General features: G+C 42.2%; 1 protein-coding gene across 4 annotated transcripts in view; it reads right to left on the bottom strand.

The window, feature by feature from the left end:
• LOC108669362 overlaps positions 1–12083 on the bottom strand; it is a 25465-nt gene extending 13382 nt beyond the window's left edge. For all 4 annotated transcript variants that reach the window (XM_047880877.1, XM_018156676.2, XM_018156677.2 and 1 more), the window contains exon 1: positions 6815–12083. In XM_047880877.1, coding sequence (XP_047736833.1) covers positions 6815–11837 — 5023 coding nt within the window. In that variant the 5' untranslated portion in view covers positions 11838–12083. The remainder of the gene's footprint in view (positions 1–6814) is intronic.
• Positions 12084–18423: the final 6340 nt, after the last annotated feature.

Raw genomic sequence — 18423 nt, 5'->3', positions numbered from 1 at the left:
GAGGGGAGTGGGGCGAGAAGAAGAGTTTGTGGGGCGAGAAGGAGAGTTTTTGGGGCAAGAAGAAAAGTTTGTGAGGCGAGAAGAAAGTTTGTGAGGCGAGAAGAAGAGTTTGTGGGGCGAGAAGAAGAGTTTGTGGGGCGAGAAGAGTTTGTGGGACGAGAAGAAGAGTTTGTGGGGCAAGCAGAAGAGTTGTGGGCGAGAAGAAGAGTTTGTGGGGCGAGAAGAAGAGTTTGTGGGGCGAGAAGAAGAATTTGTGGGGCGAGAAGAAAAATTTGTGGGGCGAGAAGAAAAGTTTGTGGGGCGAGAAGAAGAGTTTGTGGGGCGAGAAGAAGAGTTTGTGGGGCGAGAAGAAGAGTTTGTGGGGCGAGAAGAAGAGTTTGTGGGGCGAGAAGAAGAGTTTGTGGGGCGAGAAGAAGAGTTTGTGGGGCGAGAAGAAGTTTGTGAGGCGAGAAGAAGAGTTTGTGGGGCGAGAAGAAGAGTTTGTGAGGCGAGAAGAAGAGTTTGTGGGGCGAGAAGAAGAGTTTGTGAGGCGAGAAAAAGAGTTTGTGGGGCGAGAAGAAGAGTTCGTGGGGCGAGAAAAAGAGTTTGTGGGGCGAGAAGAAGAGTTCGTGGGGCGAGAAGAAGAGTTTGTGAGGCAAGGAGAGTTTGTGAGGCGAGAACAAAAGTTTGTGTGCGAAGACAAGAATTGTTTGCAGCACGAGGCCTTTTGGCTCGCGCTCGGCCGAGTCACGGACAGATAAATAATGATTGTCGTTTGGTGTTGTTTACAGAGCGAGCACCCGTGCCAGCAGGCGCCCACTCTATGCTGCCGCTCACTCCCACTCTAATGGTGATGCCGGTGATTCTGTAAATGCCCACTCTAATGTTGGTGGACGCGCTGCCTTGAATGCCCACTCTAATGCTGCTATATATTTCCACTCTAATACTGGTAACCGAGTAGCTTATACTACCTCTCAAATGTCGGTTTGCACTCATACTGTAGAAGTGCATTAAATTCCCACTCTAATGCTGCTGATTATGCTGCAGTACACCCCACTCTAATATTGGTTTCATTCGCACACTTAAGTCACCACTCTAATCATGACTGAGTCAGTGCACTCACCAGAGTCTCTGAGTCAGTGCACTCACCTGAGTCTCTGAGGTGTCCAGGGAAGTTGTCCTGTAGCCACGAGTTGACAGTCTTCACGTCTGTGCAACACAACACCATCGTCGTCATTAGTGAACTAGCACACAGTCGTTAATACGAATAATTCCTCGAAAATCTCACAACTAGTGAGAAACAGACGTGAAGGGGTCGTGCATTTTTGGTTATTTCAATAATATTATTACAGTAAACTTCGCTAATAAGCAGGTGACCGAGGTTTATATTCCGGAATTAAATTTTCCTACGAAAAGCTGCGATTTAAAATGCAGAGCTGCTAGCGAACGAAGTCCACTGTATTAACATTGCAAAATTATTAACAATAATACAAAAAAAATAATAATAATTAATGTCTCCGGTAATGCGAAGCTTAATTTCGGCGGTCTTTCTCAAGTCTGATCTCAAGGTAACGAAGACTGCATGTCGTCGAAGACCTCGGAAATTCAACATTTATATGAATGAATAATTATATATGAATAAACAATATATTAAATCCTTGAAAATGCAACAAGGGTACGACGGAAAGTTGAGAAAGGTTTTCTCAGCTATAGTTATTGATATAAATGAGGGTGCGTTCGTTATTTGTATTTGTCCATCACAATTTAAAAAAAAAGATATCATCAGCGTACGAAAAAGATTTGCTGAGTTAATTTTGTTCTTTGCTTGACAAATAATTCGGGACACAAGGTAATGGGTAGGACAAACTGTTCGCAGGCTAGAGACGTCCATGGCACCAAATATTAATTAATCGTTTGAAGAACAACTTTTTATTCACTAAATTTCTCTCATGAGACTTAGAGCACGCATTGACGAATACAATCTTCTATTGAGTTCAGAAAATTTGCAGCAAAATGAGAGTTAACTCATCACACATAAAACAGTAAAACGCAAAAAAATGCCCACTCTATAACACAACGACTAATAAGAAAAAATAATAAATAAAGAAAATTTGAACGCACACAGCAAAATAGGTCAGCGGCTATACAGGGTAACGGAAAACTCGAGTACAGCGCCATTGAAATGTCTACTAGCTCAATGTTGCACAATGATGTTAGAAAATGACAGCAAATTGTTTCTCAATTAATTCCGTGAAAATTTGAAATTAAATAGTCATTTATATCACACAACAATCGTGAAAATCATTAATAATATCAATGAACATCATAGAATTTATTGGAAATCTAAATGCTCAATAAACAATCATAGTGATCGCTAAGAAACAAATATAAAAACAAACATTAAGAATACAAAAGCAATCATTAAATCGCTAGGTTATCAGAATCATTAAATTAATGTCTCCTTACACAAGAAGCACGGGTTAAAAGATGACAAAGGAGCAGTTAGCAGACAAGCGACAAAACGTAGTAACCACGTCTAGACAAGAGACGACAGCAATAAAGGCGGGTTAACAAATGGTTAGATCATCATAAGCCTTCAGAATGCAGGCTGAAGGGCATGATTCCTCTTTTAAAATAGTAAAGTAATTTAAATTGCAACATATAATGTGCCATCAATACACAGCTGTAGGCAGATGTTCAGCCACAGCAACATTATTTAACTACACGTACAGTAGGTTGAAAACCTGCAGTCGTTACCGTGTCGTCAACTCTACTTCAATTCAACGCCCAAACCTCTAAAGTGAATAAATGAATAGAGAAGCTTTATTTGACTGCAAACGCTCATCTACGCGATGAGTTATATTGATTATATAACACTAGTTACTTTCATTTCAGCCTTTATTCGCCATTGAGAGGTCGTACGGTGAAGTATTCATGAGAGGTAATTACATAGGAGAATGCCAGCACATCAATTTCATCAAGAGAAATTGTCAGTTGCGAAGAGACAGTTGACAGGGTTGAGGGTTGACTGAAGTTGACAGAAGAGCGTTGACTGCAGTAAAGTCAGCACTGTCAGTTCATGTTTAATTTTATCCAATTAAATATTAGCTTTTTTGTAATTACTTTAAATAATTCGTCCATTGGTTCGTTCAAAGAAGAATCTACGGGTTTACAATCTATTAATGCAATCCCGCTCGATGAAATTAGTGCACGACAACACACACACACACACACACACACACACACACACACAAGGCCGTCTTACCTGTATAAGCTCGCCATGAAGCCACAAAATAAAACTAGAAGACAACACGAGACGAAAGAGGAGCCTTAACTCCGCGTCATAGCGCTAAGAGAGAAAAAATGCAACTTAGAGGAAACGCACTCAAAGCGATACGTCTGCGGCGTCATAAGCCACATTTATGACAGTGGTGGTTGGTTATATCCATTATCATGGTCATTAGTCAAGTATATTCCCTTTATAATGATATTGTTCACGTAAAATGAATCGTACCATCGCAAGCGTTTGTCGCAAGTTGAGGGGTAATCAGCAGACATGATCGGATTATTCGGCGTCTCGTTCGAGTCAGAGTGAGACCGCAGGGTCTATTTGTCGGTTATGATTCATCTACAATGTGAAGTGTCGTGTTTCGAATTTTAAAAGTTATCACATATATTTGATGAAGATGAAGATCTAATACAGAATATTTTTGCTAGCCTCAAGAGCAGCTTGTTTCAGAGCTTGAAGAGTAGTAGCAGCTCTGGACAATGTCAGGAAGATCTGAGAAGTGCGAGTCGGTGGAGCAAAGACAGCCAGTTCTTTCATAGCCAATAGGCAATTCGGTAGAAGTTGACAGATTATCATCAGCCAAGAAAGGCAATGACGAACTTTTGTTGAAGTTTTGCGCGTCGCTTGACTCCTCACACGTAGTATCTGAAGGAAAAACTTTAGAAGGCCCAAGTGGCACGCGCATGTAGGTCTCTAAAGATCGTGTCCTGCTAACGTCTGGCTGAGGAGATCTAGAAGAAAACCTGGCACGTGACATAAAGCTATCTGAAGACGGGTTGAAGAATTCTTTCATAATTTCGGTGAATCTCGTAGCGTTGGCTTCTCGAGTTTTTTCGATAGGCAGTGACTTCACAATAAGTAATTCTTTGCCCAAACTGCTGAGTTCTTGTTGCTGCGGGCAGATGTTGTTTTCTGGGATACATACTTTGCCAGGGTTAGTGTCGGTCACTTTTATCCGAGGTACAATGAACGGCACCGGCATGTCTTCGGAGGCAACCACGCAAGTCGTGTCGCTGTCATCACTCCAAAACTCGTCTTCTGGCAGACATTTCTCTAGCAAGGTGGGACTGTCATATTTTTTAGATTTTCTTTTCCTTATTCTACGTTTAATGCGTGGGGTTCGAGATCGACTCCGTCGTAGGGCAGTGAAATAAGAGCGTGCGGTACTAGGTGTTTCATCCGACACTTCATTGCTATCACGATCCCCCTCAACATTGAGATGAGACGCTGGCGATGAGTACGAGTGTTCACTCTGAGATGAACTCGAGTCTGAGTGTTCGAACATACCTAAGTATTCCTTAGCAATTGCGATGTTCTCTCTTAAGCGGCTATACGGATCGTTACTCGCGAGGCTGCTGTCACCGCGCGACGCATCGGACACCGGAAACGAATTGCGTTCGGTAGCGCTACTAAACGAACCTTTGAATGTTTTCGAGCGTTTTATGACCCCCATTTGCGGCGCGGGAAAGACTTTACTCGTTACAACTCCTACTTCGAATGAGCCGCCGGAGTAGCGTCGTTTTTCTCTAACGCTTGAACCTGCTTCAGTATCGCTGTCTAAAAGAGTTTCAGTGAACAGACGGTCTAACTTATCGTCAGATAAATCAGCGTTGGACACGAGATCGTCAAAATCTTCCAATACATTACCAGACAAATCGATAGAACGCTCTCTCGAAAACTGAGATCTCCTCATTCTTTGCGCGATTTCGGCACTCGATTGTTGGAAAAACGCGGCAATTTTCTCTTTCTTCTGCTCGGCAATGTCGGGCATAATAACGGCCTCGTACTGGTTAGGGGCGTATGTCGGTCGCACCGATTGCGCAATCGGGCCAATTTTCTTAACTGCTGATTTGCCCCAAGGTATGAGCTTGGAAGAAGAAGAAGAGGATAACGTATTATCACTTGTGTTCGTATCCTGGTAAAATTCTAAGCTCGTGGGCCTTGACACGCCCTTTCGACCAGTACCATCAATCGGCATACACAACTTTGCGTCTTGGATGATTCCTTCTCTAGATTCGGTCAGCTCGATGAGCTGCGACATGCGATTCGATGTAATCGGATTTGAGATACGTCGCTCTCTTTTTTCAGGTAAATGAGTTTCATCGGTGAACGAGGCAAGCTTCTCAAACTTTTCTAAATCTTTCTTCACTTTACCTGCAGGACACGGAAGTGTTTTAGAACTTTTTTCCACACTCGTACTAACGTTATCGCGTTCGAAAAGGGCAGCAAGCCCTTTGTTAAACACATCTGATTTCGATCGAGTGATTTTGACGGGAAATTCGGCCAAGATAGGCTTTTTTGTGGATTCTACTTCAAAGTTCTTAATAGTGCTTCGTATGTTGCCAGACCTGGATCTAGATAATCCATAATTTGTTGGCTGGCTGTTTGAGTGTTCGGGATGTTCGAAACTCTGTAATGTGGCACGCACGTTGCCAGACCTGGAACGCATCAGGCTATTCATTTGCGGCCCTGGTACGGCAGCAGCACTGACTTCAAATTTCTTCATATTTTTTGCAAGGCCACTAGAATTTGATCGAGCCACGGTTCGAGTAAGGCTCACCGAACTCGTCTTTTCCTTATCTTGCTCGAACTGCTTCACTACCGAGCGAATGTTGCCTGACTTAGATCGAGACAAGCCACGAGGTGGTGAGGGTCGGGCCGACGGCTGGACATTGAAATTCTTGAGTGTAGCATGGACGTTTCCAGATTTAGAGCGGCTGATGCAGGGCACCAAATCTGGACTATCAGCTGGATTCGTTTCTAATTCAGTGACGGCTTGTTTTACCTTCACTGAGCCTAGCACATCCCCGCTCCAGGGAATGGATGTTTTTAGAACCTTGGGTGAAGCTCCATCAACGCTTGCTTCAAATTTCGAATGACATACGGTAAAATTTCCAATGGATTTGCCGTTCCTATTTTTCCCTGTCTCAAAAGCGGACACGTTTTTATTAACAAGTTTCTGAGCAACAGCGAAGGAAGGTTTTCGAAACCCAGCTACTCCATTTTTCTTTGAGTTTGGAGTTTTAGAGGAAGGAGAAGTTACTTTCTGACAATTGAATTTTTGTGCTGCCTTGGAGCATATAGGAGAATTAAGACTCGATCGTCTTCCCGAATCCCAAAATTTTGGAGCCTCTTCGATCGGAGAAAGTTGCGCGCATTCCGCTAATTTTTCCCATTTCTGACTAATTATCTTACGCGTAGATTGTGATTGAAAATGCTTGTTCTGTTTCTGACCCTTGTAAGCTTGCTCTTCCAGAGTATTCCCACCCGCGTTAATTTTACCAATTGCTCGAGCATTAACCTTATTTTTAGATTTCTCTTTATTTAGGAGCTTTTTCAACGCTTCTCGGCTAGAAGAATCATCGTTACCGATTTCCTTCAAAACTTTCTTGACCAACTGACCGCCCTCGTCAGCAACTTTGCCTTTTTTCCAAGGTTTGTTTGACGTGGGAGTCTGGCCAGCAGAGCTCACGGCGTTCTCCCACACACGCCTTACCTTGCTCTGCGACGCTGAATGATCACTCGATTCCTGTTCACTCGACGCACCTGCACCGAACGCCGAAGTTCTCAGTTGATTAGGTGGGGTGGCGGTGCCTGAGGACGGCAAGGAGCTCATCGAAGAATGACGGCTGTTGGATGCAGATGCAACTTTATTGAAGCGGTCAGCTTGAGTAGGAAGTTGAGGACACACGGTGTTGTCTGGCGCGCTGCCCCACCGCGATACAGAAGGGGGCTGGAAGTGCGCGGCATGAGAGTCAGGCGCCACTGACACTCCAGATCCCATCAGCCGATTGGGTGCTGCCACGGTGCCCCACTTGGATCTGTTCCTCATCATAGCTTCCATTTGTTGTTCTTTGAGCTGCTGCTGCCGCATTTCAGTGGTGGGTAGAGGCGGGACTACGAAGCCGGAAACTTTCGTGGAGCTCACAGATTCTGCGCTCTGCCACTTCTGAGCAGAAACTTTCAGAGGAGGTTTAGGGCAGGCAGAGACAGTATTAGAAGCGGGCGTAAAAGCCTTTATTTTGCCTTGAACTTCTGACACAGAGGCACTTTTGGTCTTGATAGGTTGATGGATGGCTGCATTTGGAGGAGGGACATTTTCAAAGGATTTTTTGAACTGACTGCGAGGATGACGTTCGCTCGAAATCTCTGCAGCTGCCTTAGACGAACTCTGAGTTACTTGTGGAGCGAAGGCCACTGGACCAAACGACATCACCTTGCGAGGCAGCTCAGGACTTTGCGACGCACATTTACTAAATGCAGTACGACTTGCGGCAGAGGATCTCCCATCCAATGATGCGTGGCGCTGGCGGAAAGTCTTGACGGTCTCCACTTTTTTCGTCACAGGGATGGGCTTAGGGTCTTCGGGGGCAGGCACTACATTTGATATTGATTTTATCGTTCTACTCCAAACAGGAGCAGAGCTTACGGCACTTGATTGCTGTTCAACATTACTAAAAGGAAGCTGGAAGTTCTTGGCTGCGGACGCAGCAGTTCCAGATACTTGTCGAGAATCACCAACAAAAACGTCATCGTCATTAATTTCAGTCTCATAATCGCCAAAATATCCATCATCTTGAGCATTTACAAAGGTACCAATGGAACTCTGACTGCCGTTTCTTTCAGAACTGGAAAGACTAGCTCGTCTTACGAGGTCTTCTCGTGATTGCTGGCGGTTTACAAGAGAACTGACCAAACTTGCCGCCTCAACGCTATTCTGACGAAGAGTACTCAGAGGAGGCCTTTCCTTGAAGGGGGCACTCACAGGACGCCACATTTTCTCCTCATTATCAGAGGTGTAGCTATGTGCTATCGGCGACGTAACAGGAGTACTACTAAAGGTGCTTTCTTGTGCAGCAGACTCAGCACGCTGTACAAGTTGGCTGCTGCCAGCTGGCACCGAGTGCTCATGTTTTTGTGACTCCGTGGGCATACTGCACTGCCAGGTGCTTTGTTCATCACAAGAATCACCAGAAAATGACGCAGAGCAAGAAACAACGGCTTTTTGATCTGCCGCGGGCGGCGACCGCGACTCGTTTGTTGTTGTTGATTTTTCTTGTGATGAATCTGAATATTGCTGCTCTTGTTGATGTTTGTGCTGCGTCATCCGTGACTGTGGGTATTTTTGCTGATGCTCCTGCTTCTGTTGATGTTTCAAGTTCTCTTGCCGCTTCAATAAATTTCGGTCCTCCACTATAGTATTTTTCTCTTGTTCTTTTGATTTGGTCTCTTGTTTCAGTTCCAGTAGCTTCATGTCTGTATTAGTTTGCTCCTTTTGCTTCTGTTCAGCATTTTTCTTTGTTTGTTCTTCTTTCTCTGCTTTTTCACGTATTTTAGCTTCATCCTTTGCTTTTTCTTCTGCCCGTTTTTTTGCTTCGGCACGTTTAGCCTGCCTCTTAGCCTCTTCTAGCTTCTTTAATTCTTCCTGTTTCTTTATCTCTTCCAGCTTTTTCGCTTCTTCCTGTTTTTTAATCTCTTCCAGCTTTTTCGCTTCTTCCTGTTTCTTAATCTCTTCCAGCTTTTTCGCTTCTTCCTGTTTCTTAATCTCTTGCAGCTTTTTCGCTTCTTCCTGTTTTTTAATCTCTTCCAGCTTTTTCGCTTCTTCCTGTTTCTTTATCTCTTCCAGCTTTTTCGCTTCTTCCTGTTTCTTAATCTCTTGCAGCTTTTTCGCTTCTTCCTGTTTCTTAATCTCTTGCAGCTTTTTCGCTTCTTCCGCTTTCTTTATCTCTTCCAGCTTTTTCGCTTCTTCCTGTTTCTTAATCTCTTCCAGCTTTTTCGCTTTCTCCTGTCTTTTCGCTTCAGCCAGCATTTTCTGCTCAGCTTCTTTTCGAGCATTTTCTTGCTTCATTGCTTCTTCTTGTTGCTTCTGCTCAAGTTTCCTGACTTCTTCCAGTTTCAACTCTTCTTGTTTTCTTAATGCGGCTTGTTTTTCTAGTTCTTTCCATTGCAGCTCTTTCTGCTTTTTAATTTTTTGTTTTTCAAGTTCCTGCTGTTGTTGCAACTGTTGTTGCTTGTTGATCACCGCTCTTTCCAGTTGCTTAAATTCTTCAATTTTTTGCTGTTCCAAACCATGTAGCTGTTCTTCCTGAGCCAGCCGCTGCAACTCGTCCTCAGCGGGCATGTACCCGAACACAGGCAGAGGTTCTTCCTGCAGCTCGAGACTCGGAGTGCTGTCCTCACTGTGACCATTGTTGGATTCTTGAACTTCCTGTGTCGGGACAGCGCCATCTCCCGTTTCCAGCCTCAGCGGAGCTAGTGAGTGGAAAGTCTTGCCTTCAACTGGAGCATGGAAGACCGTGTCTTGATTTTGTGCCCCACTCACGGTGTGAAGACGTCTTATTTGGGGCTTGGTAGATGCATCAGCGAGTCGAGTACTTTCGGCGTTTTCACTCGTTTGTTTTTTCAAAGCCGCTTTCTTGATAGCGACTTTGAGAGCGTCAGATTTGACAGCTGTCGGTTTGTCATCGACGGGGATTTGTGCAGCAAGCCCAGGTGTGATGAGTTCCTTCCTCCAGTCTTGTGCTGATGAGTCGGAACGAGTCATCGAGTCGCTCCAGATGGCGGACTTAGGGCGAGACCTCTTGCTTCTCTCCTGCACTTGGCTGTCCATCTTCTTCACGAAGTCAGCGATGCTACTCTTACCTGTGCATTTAAATTTCTGTCCATGAGGAGAAATACTACGAGAAGATGATTTTTCTGACATCCTACCCTCAAGCTGACTCTGAATTTGACTGACGGTGTTCACACGAGCTGTCTCTGTAGTTTCTTTGACCTCTTTGGTTTTTATAGTTCCCTGCGACATGTCAGTGGAGCCATTGTCTCCCGCAGCGAGATTGCTGGCACTAGGGGTTGACTTGGAGCGGCTTAGGGAGTTGAGGGTGCTGGAGGGCTCGGCGTACGGAAGCTTTGAGCCCTTAGACGCAGTTATGGGTTCAGGTCGAGGAGGTGGCAAAGGACACTCCCCTCGAAGCGGCAAAGGAGGTGCATCTTCATCAGGGCGGCAGTCCGGCACTGTTGGCTTGATAGCGAGGGTTGTGGGACGTCGCAAAACCAGAGCATGATCTGCTTCAGTTGGATGATCAGAACAAGGTTCCAGTGACGCTGTATAAAAATTAGTCAATCCAGATTCCGGGAAAATTTTGGCACTCTCTTCATACTGCTTTTCCTTCATTGAAGCTTTGGAAGGACGAGTGACTTGATAGCATTCTTGATCGCTGGTTTTCCCAGGCATGACTCTCTGCTTGCTGGACAATTGACCTTCTGACAGGGATGACTTGAAGGAAAACATTTCACCTTCATCGTCGTCATCGGAGTCTTCGCTGTCATTTATAGCGCTGACAGGAGTCTTGGGCTTCATGGGGCTTAGAGGGCTCAGGGTTCCAGCAGAGAAAGTCTTAGCGATATTTAAAGCCTGGGGCTTGAAGGCATCAGTGGACCGTGAGTAGACGGGTCGGTTGAAAAAACCAACGTACTTGGGTTGATTGGATTGAATCGTAGACTGCCAAGTTTGCTTCATCTGAGACACGTTGCCAAGTGACATCGACTGGCTGAAGAAGGGAGCTTTGTAAGGCTTGGGACTCGTGTTCGTAACCTCCTTGAACAACTGTTGCCGCTGCAAGATATGGGACGATGGCGCTACGAGTTTGTTCAGAATTATGCTTGAATCTTGAGCTGGTTTTCGCTCCAATTTTTTCTTTGCAAGCCTAATTTTCCAAGGAAGATCTTTTTGGTCTTTTTTCTTCAGGAACTCCTCATCATTTCTTTCCATTATGTTAACAGGAGACTCGGCAAAGGCAAGCAGCTCCTCGGAACTGTTAACCTGACCTTCGACTTCGGAGCATTCGTCCTCCAGTTGTTTGACGAGCTCTTCCCGTGACTTGCATCGTCCAATAGCCTTACCGAGAAGTGAACGCGCCTCACTACGGCAGTTCTGACGCTGATCAACTTCCCCAACAACGTCATCACAAAGAACAACGCCGCTGTCGGTAATGCGGCGTCCGTGTTGAGTCTGATCCACAGCCAATACTTTGCCTTTAGCTTTGTTCAAGTCAACGGAAAACTGAAGACCAGCCGTCACCACTCCTGGACTGCCACCTGCTGATGAACCGAATGACGATGACTGATACAAACCCGACTCAGAGCGCTGTAGATCGAGACCAATATTATTTCTACCCTCTACTTCTTCATCACTACTCTCATCAACATCAACATCATCTTTTTCTTCTCCATTTTCTTCCTGATCTCTAACTTCTTTATCATTTGCTTCCGTCGATGCAAACTGAGCATCGCCAATATCCTGCTGTTCACCGTCGCCATCTTGTTCTGCCAAAACGTCCCCTAGCGAACTCTGCAGACGGCCGATCAGAGACACCAACTCGTCGCTGTCTGGCACGTTTTCTTCACCCAAAAACGATTGACTCTTCGACTTCGCTAACTTATTCTTGAGTTTGTCAAGCACAGAGTTCACCTCGAGCATGAAATCAGCCCCGAACTCACCCGATTCACGATCACCAACTACATCAACCTCATCCTTCTTTTTCTCGGCCATGGTTGACCTTAAACTTTGCATAAAACTTGAAAGTTCGCCTTGTTTCTTACTCGCTTCATCGCCTGATTCGGTACCCGAGTCAGCGTAGTCCTTTACGGGACTTCCGCTGAGTGGCTGATGGCCTCCGCTAGTTCGTTTACTGCGGCTAAGATGCGGGTGAGAAGAAAGATGCGGTTGAGAAGGAAGAGAAACCGCGTGCCCCTCGCTAGGAGTGGGTGAGTTGCGCTGCAACGAGAGCTGCAACTCCCCCAGTACCAGCGGCTCTAGACACTCACCCTGAGGGTTACGCACTGCGCTACCCGACGTGGTCCTAACGCCCCCACGGCTACCCTTGTCAGCTACGCCTCCTGCGCAACACATAGAAGAGAATATCAGTGGTAATAGAATGTAAAGCTTTCACAAGCAAAAAATTGTGTTTATATAGGCGTGAATGAGCAACAAAAATAATACAGTTTATACACGTGCTAAATTGAGTTCTATATAATACAATAGAACTCAATTTGGCACGTGAATATTATGGGCTTAGCAAAGTTTGGTAGCATAAAATTTGTGATGAGCATCAGGATTAAAAAATTATTTACTGCGAAATTGCGCTTCCCAACAAGATCATCATTTCGTTATTTATAAATAATTAATGGATAATGGATAATGGAGCCGAGTAGAGGGTAGAAAATGATTCACAGGGAATGTTTGAGGATAGAAATTTCACAGTCAAAAATATTTCTAACCTGGAACTGAGCTGATTGGATGCAAATGTACTTAAATAATCCCTGTAACTGTGGCTGTAATAATCCCTGTAACTGTAAACAATCTGTTAAGACTGTCGTCGCTTGTCTTGAGTCGATAATTGAACGTCTTCATAAATGAGTGCCTGATTACGTATACATGTAATGTAATCCACACACAAACCCAACTGCATTATAATGGCAGAATACTACGAGTTACGTGTTACAAACATAACCGTGTTTACTAACATTACTAAAATAAAACACGAATCAATCACAGTAAAGGATTAATATCTTCGTACGTGTTAAACAATTCGATAATATTGAAGAATATTCTTTTTGTATTTAGTTAATAAATATCTGTATCTAAACTCCAAAAATGACAAACTTTTAATGAAAAATGTCACTAAATATCGTAAAAAGTATATAAAAGTATAAGAAGTTCAGCTATTGAGGAATAATCTTCTTGTATTTAGTTAATAATTATCCATATCTAAACTGCAGATATGACAAATGTCCGAGAGTAGGACGCGGAAACAAGTCCTAATGTGTTTACCAACAGACCTAGTTAGCTATTGAGTCCACGAGTCAACACCTGATAGACACGTGATAGATCACGCGATCAAGACCTCAGTAGTGGGCGGAAGCGAAGCTTATAAAAGGGCTAGCAACCTTAAGCAGAGCCCCCCAGTAGCTGGTAAGCACTCCGCGGTGTAGCGTGTAGCTTGAGTCGCTCCGGCTTAACCGGCCGTCACTCGCTTATATCTATTATAACTCTCGCATAATACCACCCCGTATAGAGATAATCTCTCTAATCAGTCATGTGGTGCCATACCAAATCTCTCATACCAGTGTCTATCGGACAAATTGGCGCCCGAACTAAGTGATAACAATCGTGTTTTCTTAAAAAGTGAAATTCGATTGCTTGACTATAATTGTGAGACTTTAAATACGGTGGTGAAGTGAAAGACTTTTAAGTGTTTGTGATTATAGCAACACTGTCGCATAGTGCTTTTCGTGCGACCAAGCCTTTCAACGGATTGTTTCTGCGATGTTTAACTCATTTAAACGTCTGAAGAAGAGACCAAGAAGACCTTCATCTACTAATTTCTGCAGCCGAAAACGATGAGAATATTCATGTTTTGTCTGGCGCGTCTTAGTTAACCTGCAACGTCAAGACTTTCAAGCCTACAACTGACGCAGAGTAATTTGAAGCGTCCACGCATTTTTTTGCGTTCTCAGTACAACATGCAGAGCCAAGAGCGTCTACGAGAGTGTCTACGAGAACGTCTACGAGAGCGTCTACGAGAGCGTCTACGAGAACGTCCACGAGAGCGTCTACAAGAGCGTCTACGAGAGCGACTACAAGGGCCGGCATCAGCTGAGGGCGCCTATGCAAATTAAGCGTCCTACAACAAGCCAGCGGTGTTGTAAGAAGGTGGCAGCGAAGATGGCAGCGACTGTCGATGGCAGTCAGCAAAGGAATCAACAACAAAAAGCTAAAACTTTACATCATATAGAGCAACATTTCTACAACAGCTACAGCGGGTGAACGCATACAGCACCGCAAATTGAGTTCAACAACATGCTGTGCAAGATGAGCATGTGAAAGGAAGAGACGGTATAAACAACAGAAACTGTCAAGGCATCTAATAGGGTCGCCGGACTGAAAGTTGAGTAATCGTATTTATAATACTGTTGTACATCCACAGGTAGCAGTGCTTATGATTCGCGAATATTAGATGAGTCTCGGCAAGGTATCAAACCTTTCCCGCATAATTAATGTAGCAAATGACCATTTAACTAATAATTTTGCTAAAATTAAACGCTCAATAGACTTGAATCTATTTTTTTTTTTTTTGTACGATGTTGTATTTATAACACGTAGCAATGTTCATGTGCAAATACACATGACGAGCGATAAAAGTCAGAGACTGATTTTTTTACTTAGAATGGAAGTTTGTGTACCACGGTGCATTGGGCGGCAGCGTGTGTACCTCGGTAAGCGTGCCCAAGCTCACCGGGATAAATGTTTCCTGTCGATGTAATTAAATTATGAACTGATGTAGAACGTTCTAAAGCAAAAAGGTCATTGACTCATAGTAGCACGAGCCAAAAAAAAAAAATTTACATCCTGTGAGGTTAGAAATCCTAAGTCTAACGACGCCGTTCTCACAAAAATGAACATCCTACCAATGAATGAATAGCTGTAATTATACACATGTGATTATATATTAATCCTGTAAATTGAAATACTGTGGTCTCCCATAATTTGATTTAGATATTCACTCTTTAAAAGCATAATGCTAGAAGTCGTCAATTAAATGGCTTGACAAAAACCGTAATGAAATGTACGTGTACCAATTTATCTAGCTTATTGTGAATATTAATAATGTGAAGATTTTTTGGGGTATTAGAGATGAGCTTTGATGTTTTTTTGGGGTCAACATGGCTCACAAACGTTGGTTAAGAATTAACGAACGGGTTGACTTTGAATTATCGTCTAGGCGAGTTTCTGAATTGAGTTCCGAGATCGCATTAAGTAGAAGCAACTTAAACTTACGTCAATGACGTTAGCTTCTGAACTAAGGGTTCATTTAATTGCGCTCGTGATTGCTCATTACCAAAGCTTTTAATGAACGTTGCAAATGTTCATTTTGTTGTTATGTCACAAGTGAATCTTTAATGAAATATCGTCCTTACGCTGTTTTTAAATGAATTAATTCTACTCATGCAATATTTATCAGCAAAAGTCGAATGTCACTACTGAAAAATCCTCGAGCCACAAGAAAGGCATCTTGAGTTGATTTACGTGGTTTGTACGGGTTGAAAAGCCAGAGGTTCGTAAGTAGAGTAATTCTATAATTTTACCAGTTGTCCGCAATGGCAGTTATCGAATTGATTATGGTGGATGTAGCATATTCGCGACATACTGTAATATTTTACCATGTCATATAATGAAATAACTCTTGCGTGAGGTAACTTAAACGAATCTTCAAGTTTTACAATGTGCTGTGAACCTAAACGAGTTTCAAGACTCTGATTAAAATCCGAACCCGTAGCATAAATAAATGAAGCTTATTAAGAGAATCCATTGTAGCATAATGATAAGCAAATCGGGAGGTTAGATTTTTAATAATAATTCTGACCAATATATACCCGTATTATTTAAATTGAATTTCGCTTTGAGTATCAAAGATGTTGCAGACACATATAACTATATAACGCATGTACAAATATATCCTAGAGAATAGTGTTTTAAAAGTACATCGCGCAACACGTGAACATACGTGAAGGCTGTGAAAAAAGCACTAGCGTCTTTGAACGACTGGTTCAATGGCATTCGCTCAGAGTGTATTGACCTAAACGCGTGCCGACGGGTTTCAGCATTGATAAATATGTACATTGACGAATGTATCTATTGTAAAATGCGTGCGTATAAGAAGGAATACATGATGATTATATGCATTGATAAAGCGTGCATTGATGTTACCAGAGCTATAATTATGAACTAGACCTTTTATTGATGTGAACTATATTAACGTCTCGTAAAAGTTCAAACAGGGTCAATTTTAATGATTATATGAACCTGTATATACATATTCAGCCATTATGTCCACATATATACTCATCGACGCTACAATGTGTAACCAAACGCGTAAGTGATGTGACGCGCAATCGAATAAAATGTAATTTACATTTGACGTCTAAATAACTATTCACCGTGCATTACGATTTCCTGTTACCATACTCGTTTGAGATTTGACTAATATGTCATTTCGTCACGATTATAAAGAATTTCTGCCCTTCAACCGTTAAACCTTCAACATTCAATATGAGATGAAATGGGCTAAAATATTGTTGAATTTAAAAAGTTCAAAGTTCGAGTATCTATGACTCACTTAAATGCCCTATATATACACAATATAATTCTCTTGAATGTATAATAATGATGAAGTAAACCTTCATCATAACTTAGAGCAGCAAATAATTGTGAGCAGAATTGTCGAGTAAATTTACCGATAAAATTGACGCCACATTAAATGTAACGAACATTAATTTAGGCAGTGAAATATTCTTGTTTAATTAATTTCCGCCTATGTTTGTTTCTTTTGCAACAATATGTTCAAATGTGCAACGTTGATTCATAAATGTCTTTTGATATTTGAATGCAACATGGCATGTTCTACTCTATATTTTTCTACCAAGTTATCAATAAGAAAATGTATGTTATCTACTCAATTGCATTAACTGTAAAAGTAATGAATTGATAAATCGAGATATCCTTGCGATTTCAAACGGTAGATTTAATCTTTAAAAGTAGATTAAACTGTAACAATTCTCTATTGTACAGTCATGAGTAGATACAGCCGTCAAAGACTGGCAGTTCATTTGCATCTCGAAGAGTTCAACGTGCCATACTGAATGCTGATTCGATTTATTGAAGACAGTATGTAATTTTTTTCTCCCTCTGGATGGTCGAGAAGTTTTTTTAGCAACCCTCATTCTTTACTTGCAACGATGTCAATACCCTGCGTGTATTGAACCAATAATATTCTTATGAGGATGTAATGTATTTGCAATTACGTTGCTTAATTTTATTTCGTTGCTACTATTATTATTCATTGCACTACTAATAAATGTGGTTTCTCAAATACAATTACGTGCATTTTACTATAAAAAGGTGAATTGTTTGAGTTGAATATAAAATATCTGTGATTATGTTGATTGCGCTAAGTTATTAACTAACTTGTCTAACGCTTGATCATGTTGTGCGAAATTTTTATATTTTCATAATGCTTGCATTAACGCCGACCATTGATCCCGTAATCCATGTAAAGAATTCGACCCCATTCACCGACACTTTCTTTTGCTATAAGCGCAAAGAATTCAATGACGATGCAAGCAGTATATGCTGACCTTGCAAAATGTCTGTTCGAAATCGCTATGTAAGCGAGATGTCTTCACGCTCAGCGATGGCAATTAATGAGATCTTTAATAAGACTAGCGATCTAATTAAAGCACATAGCAATAACATGGTTCTTATAGTTCATTCTTGATGAGACTTGCCAAATGCAAGAGATCGTGATATTATCAATACTGAGGTGATTTTTTTTTTAATCCCATGTCACTGAGATCATTCAAGTGGACGAACCTAAGTTAAAAGTTGATAACTTTACTGTTAATATTGCTCATGTATGTATCTTCATTTTGCCACTTATTCGAACGATGATTAATATAAACAAGATGTTTTCTTGATTTTGATTAACATCGAGGACGATCTTTCTCCGAGGGGGGTCGTGTCCGAGAGTAGGACGCGGAAACAAGTCCTAATGTGTTTACCAACAGACCTATTTAGCTATTGAGTCCACGAGTCAACACCTGATAGACACGTGATAGATCACGCGATCAAGACCTCAGTAGTGGGCGGAAGCGAATCAAGATACGTTATCTGGACTTATGTGTCTTACTTATCCCTCACTACCTTAGTCAACGAAACCCGATCCTCAGGTAGAGCTTAATATAATGAGTTCCATGTCTTGAGAGCAACCTCGGACACAAACTTTTATTGAAAAATATCACTAAATATCATAAAAACTATATAGAAGGATGAAAAGTTGAGTATTATCGAAAAATATCACTAAGTATCCTAAAAAAACTATATAGAAGGAAGAAGAGTTCAGTCTTATCGAAAAATGTCACTAAATATCCAATAAAAAACTATATAGAAGGATGAAAAGTTTGAGTATTATCGAAAAATATCGCTAAATATCCTAAAAAAACTATATAGAAGGAAGAAGAGTTGAGTATACATACCTGCAGCGGAAGCAGCAAGAGACTTGAGGCGCTGACGCACCTTACGCCGGTCCTCGTACGCAGCG

This window comes from Hyalella azteca, unplaced genomic scaffold, assembly GCF_000764305.2.
Source record: "Hyalella azteca isolate HAZT.00-mixed unplaced genomic scaffold, Hazt_2.0.2 contig6500, whole genome shotgun sequence".
In the NCBI taxonomy this organism is placed as follows: domain Eukaryota; kingdom Metazoa; phylum Arthropoda; class Malacostraca; order Amphipoda; family Hyalellidae; genus Hyalella; species Hyalella azteca.
This window is presented reverse-complemented; position numbering and strand designations above follow the sequence as displayed.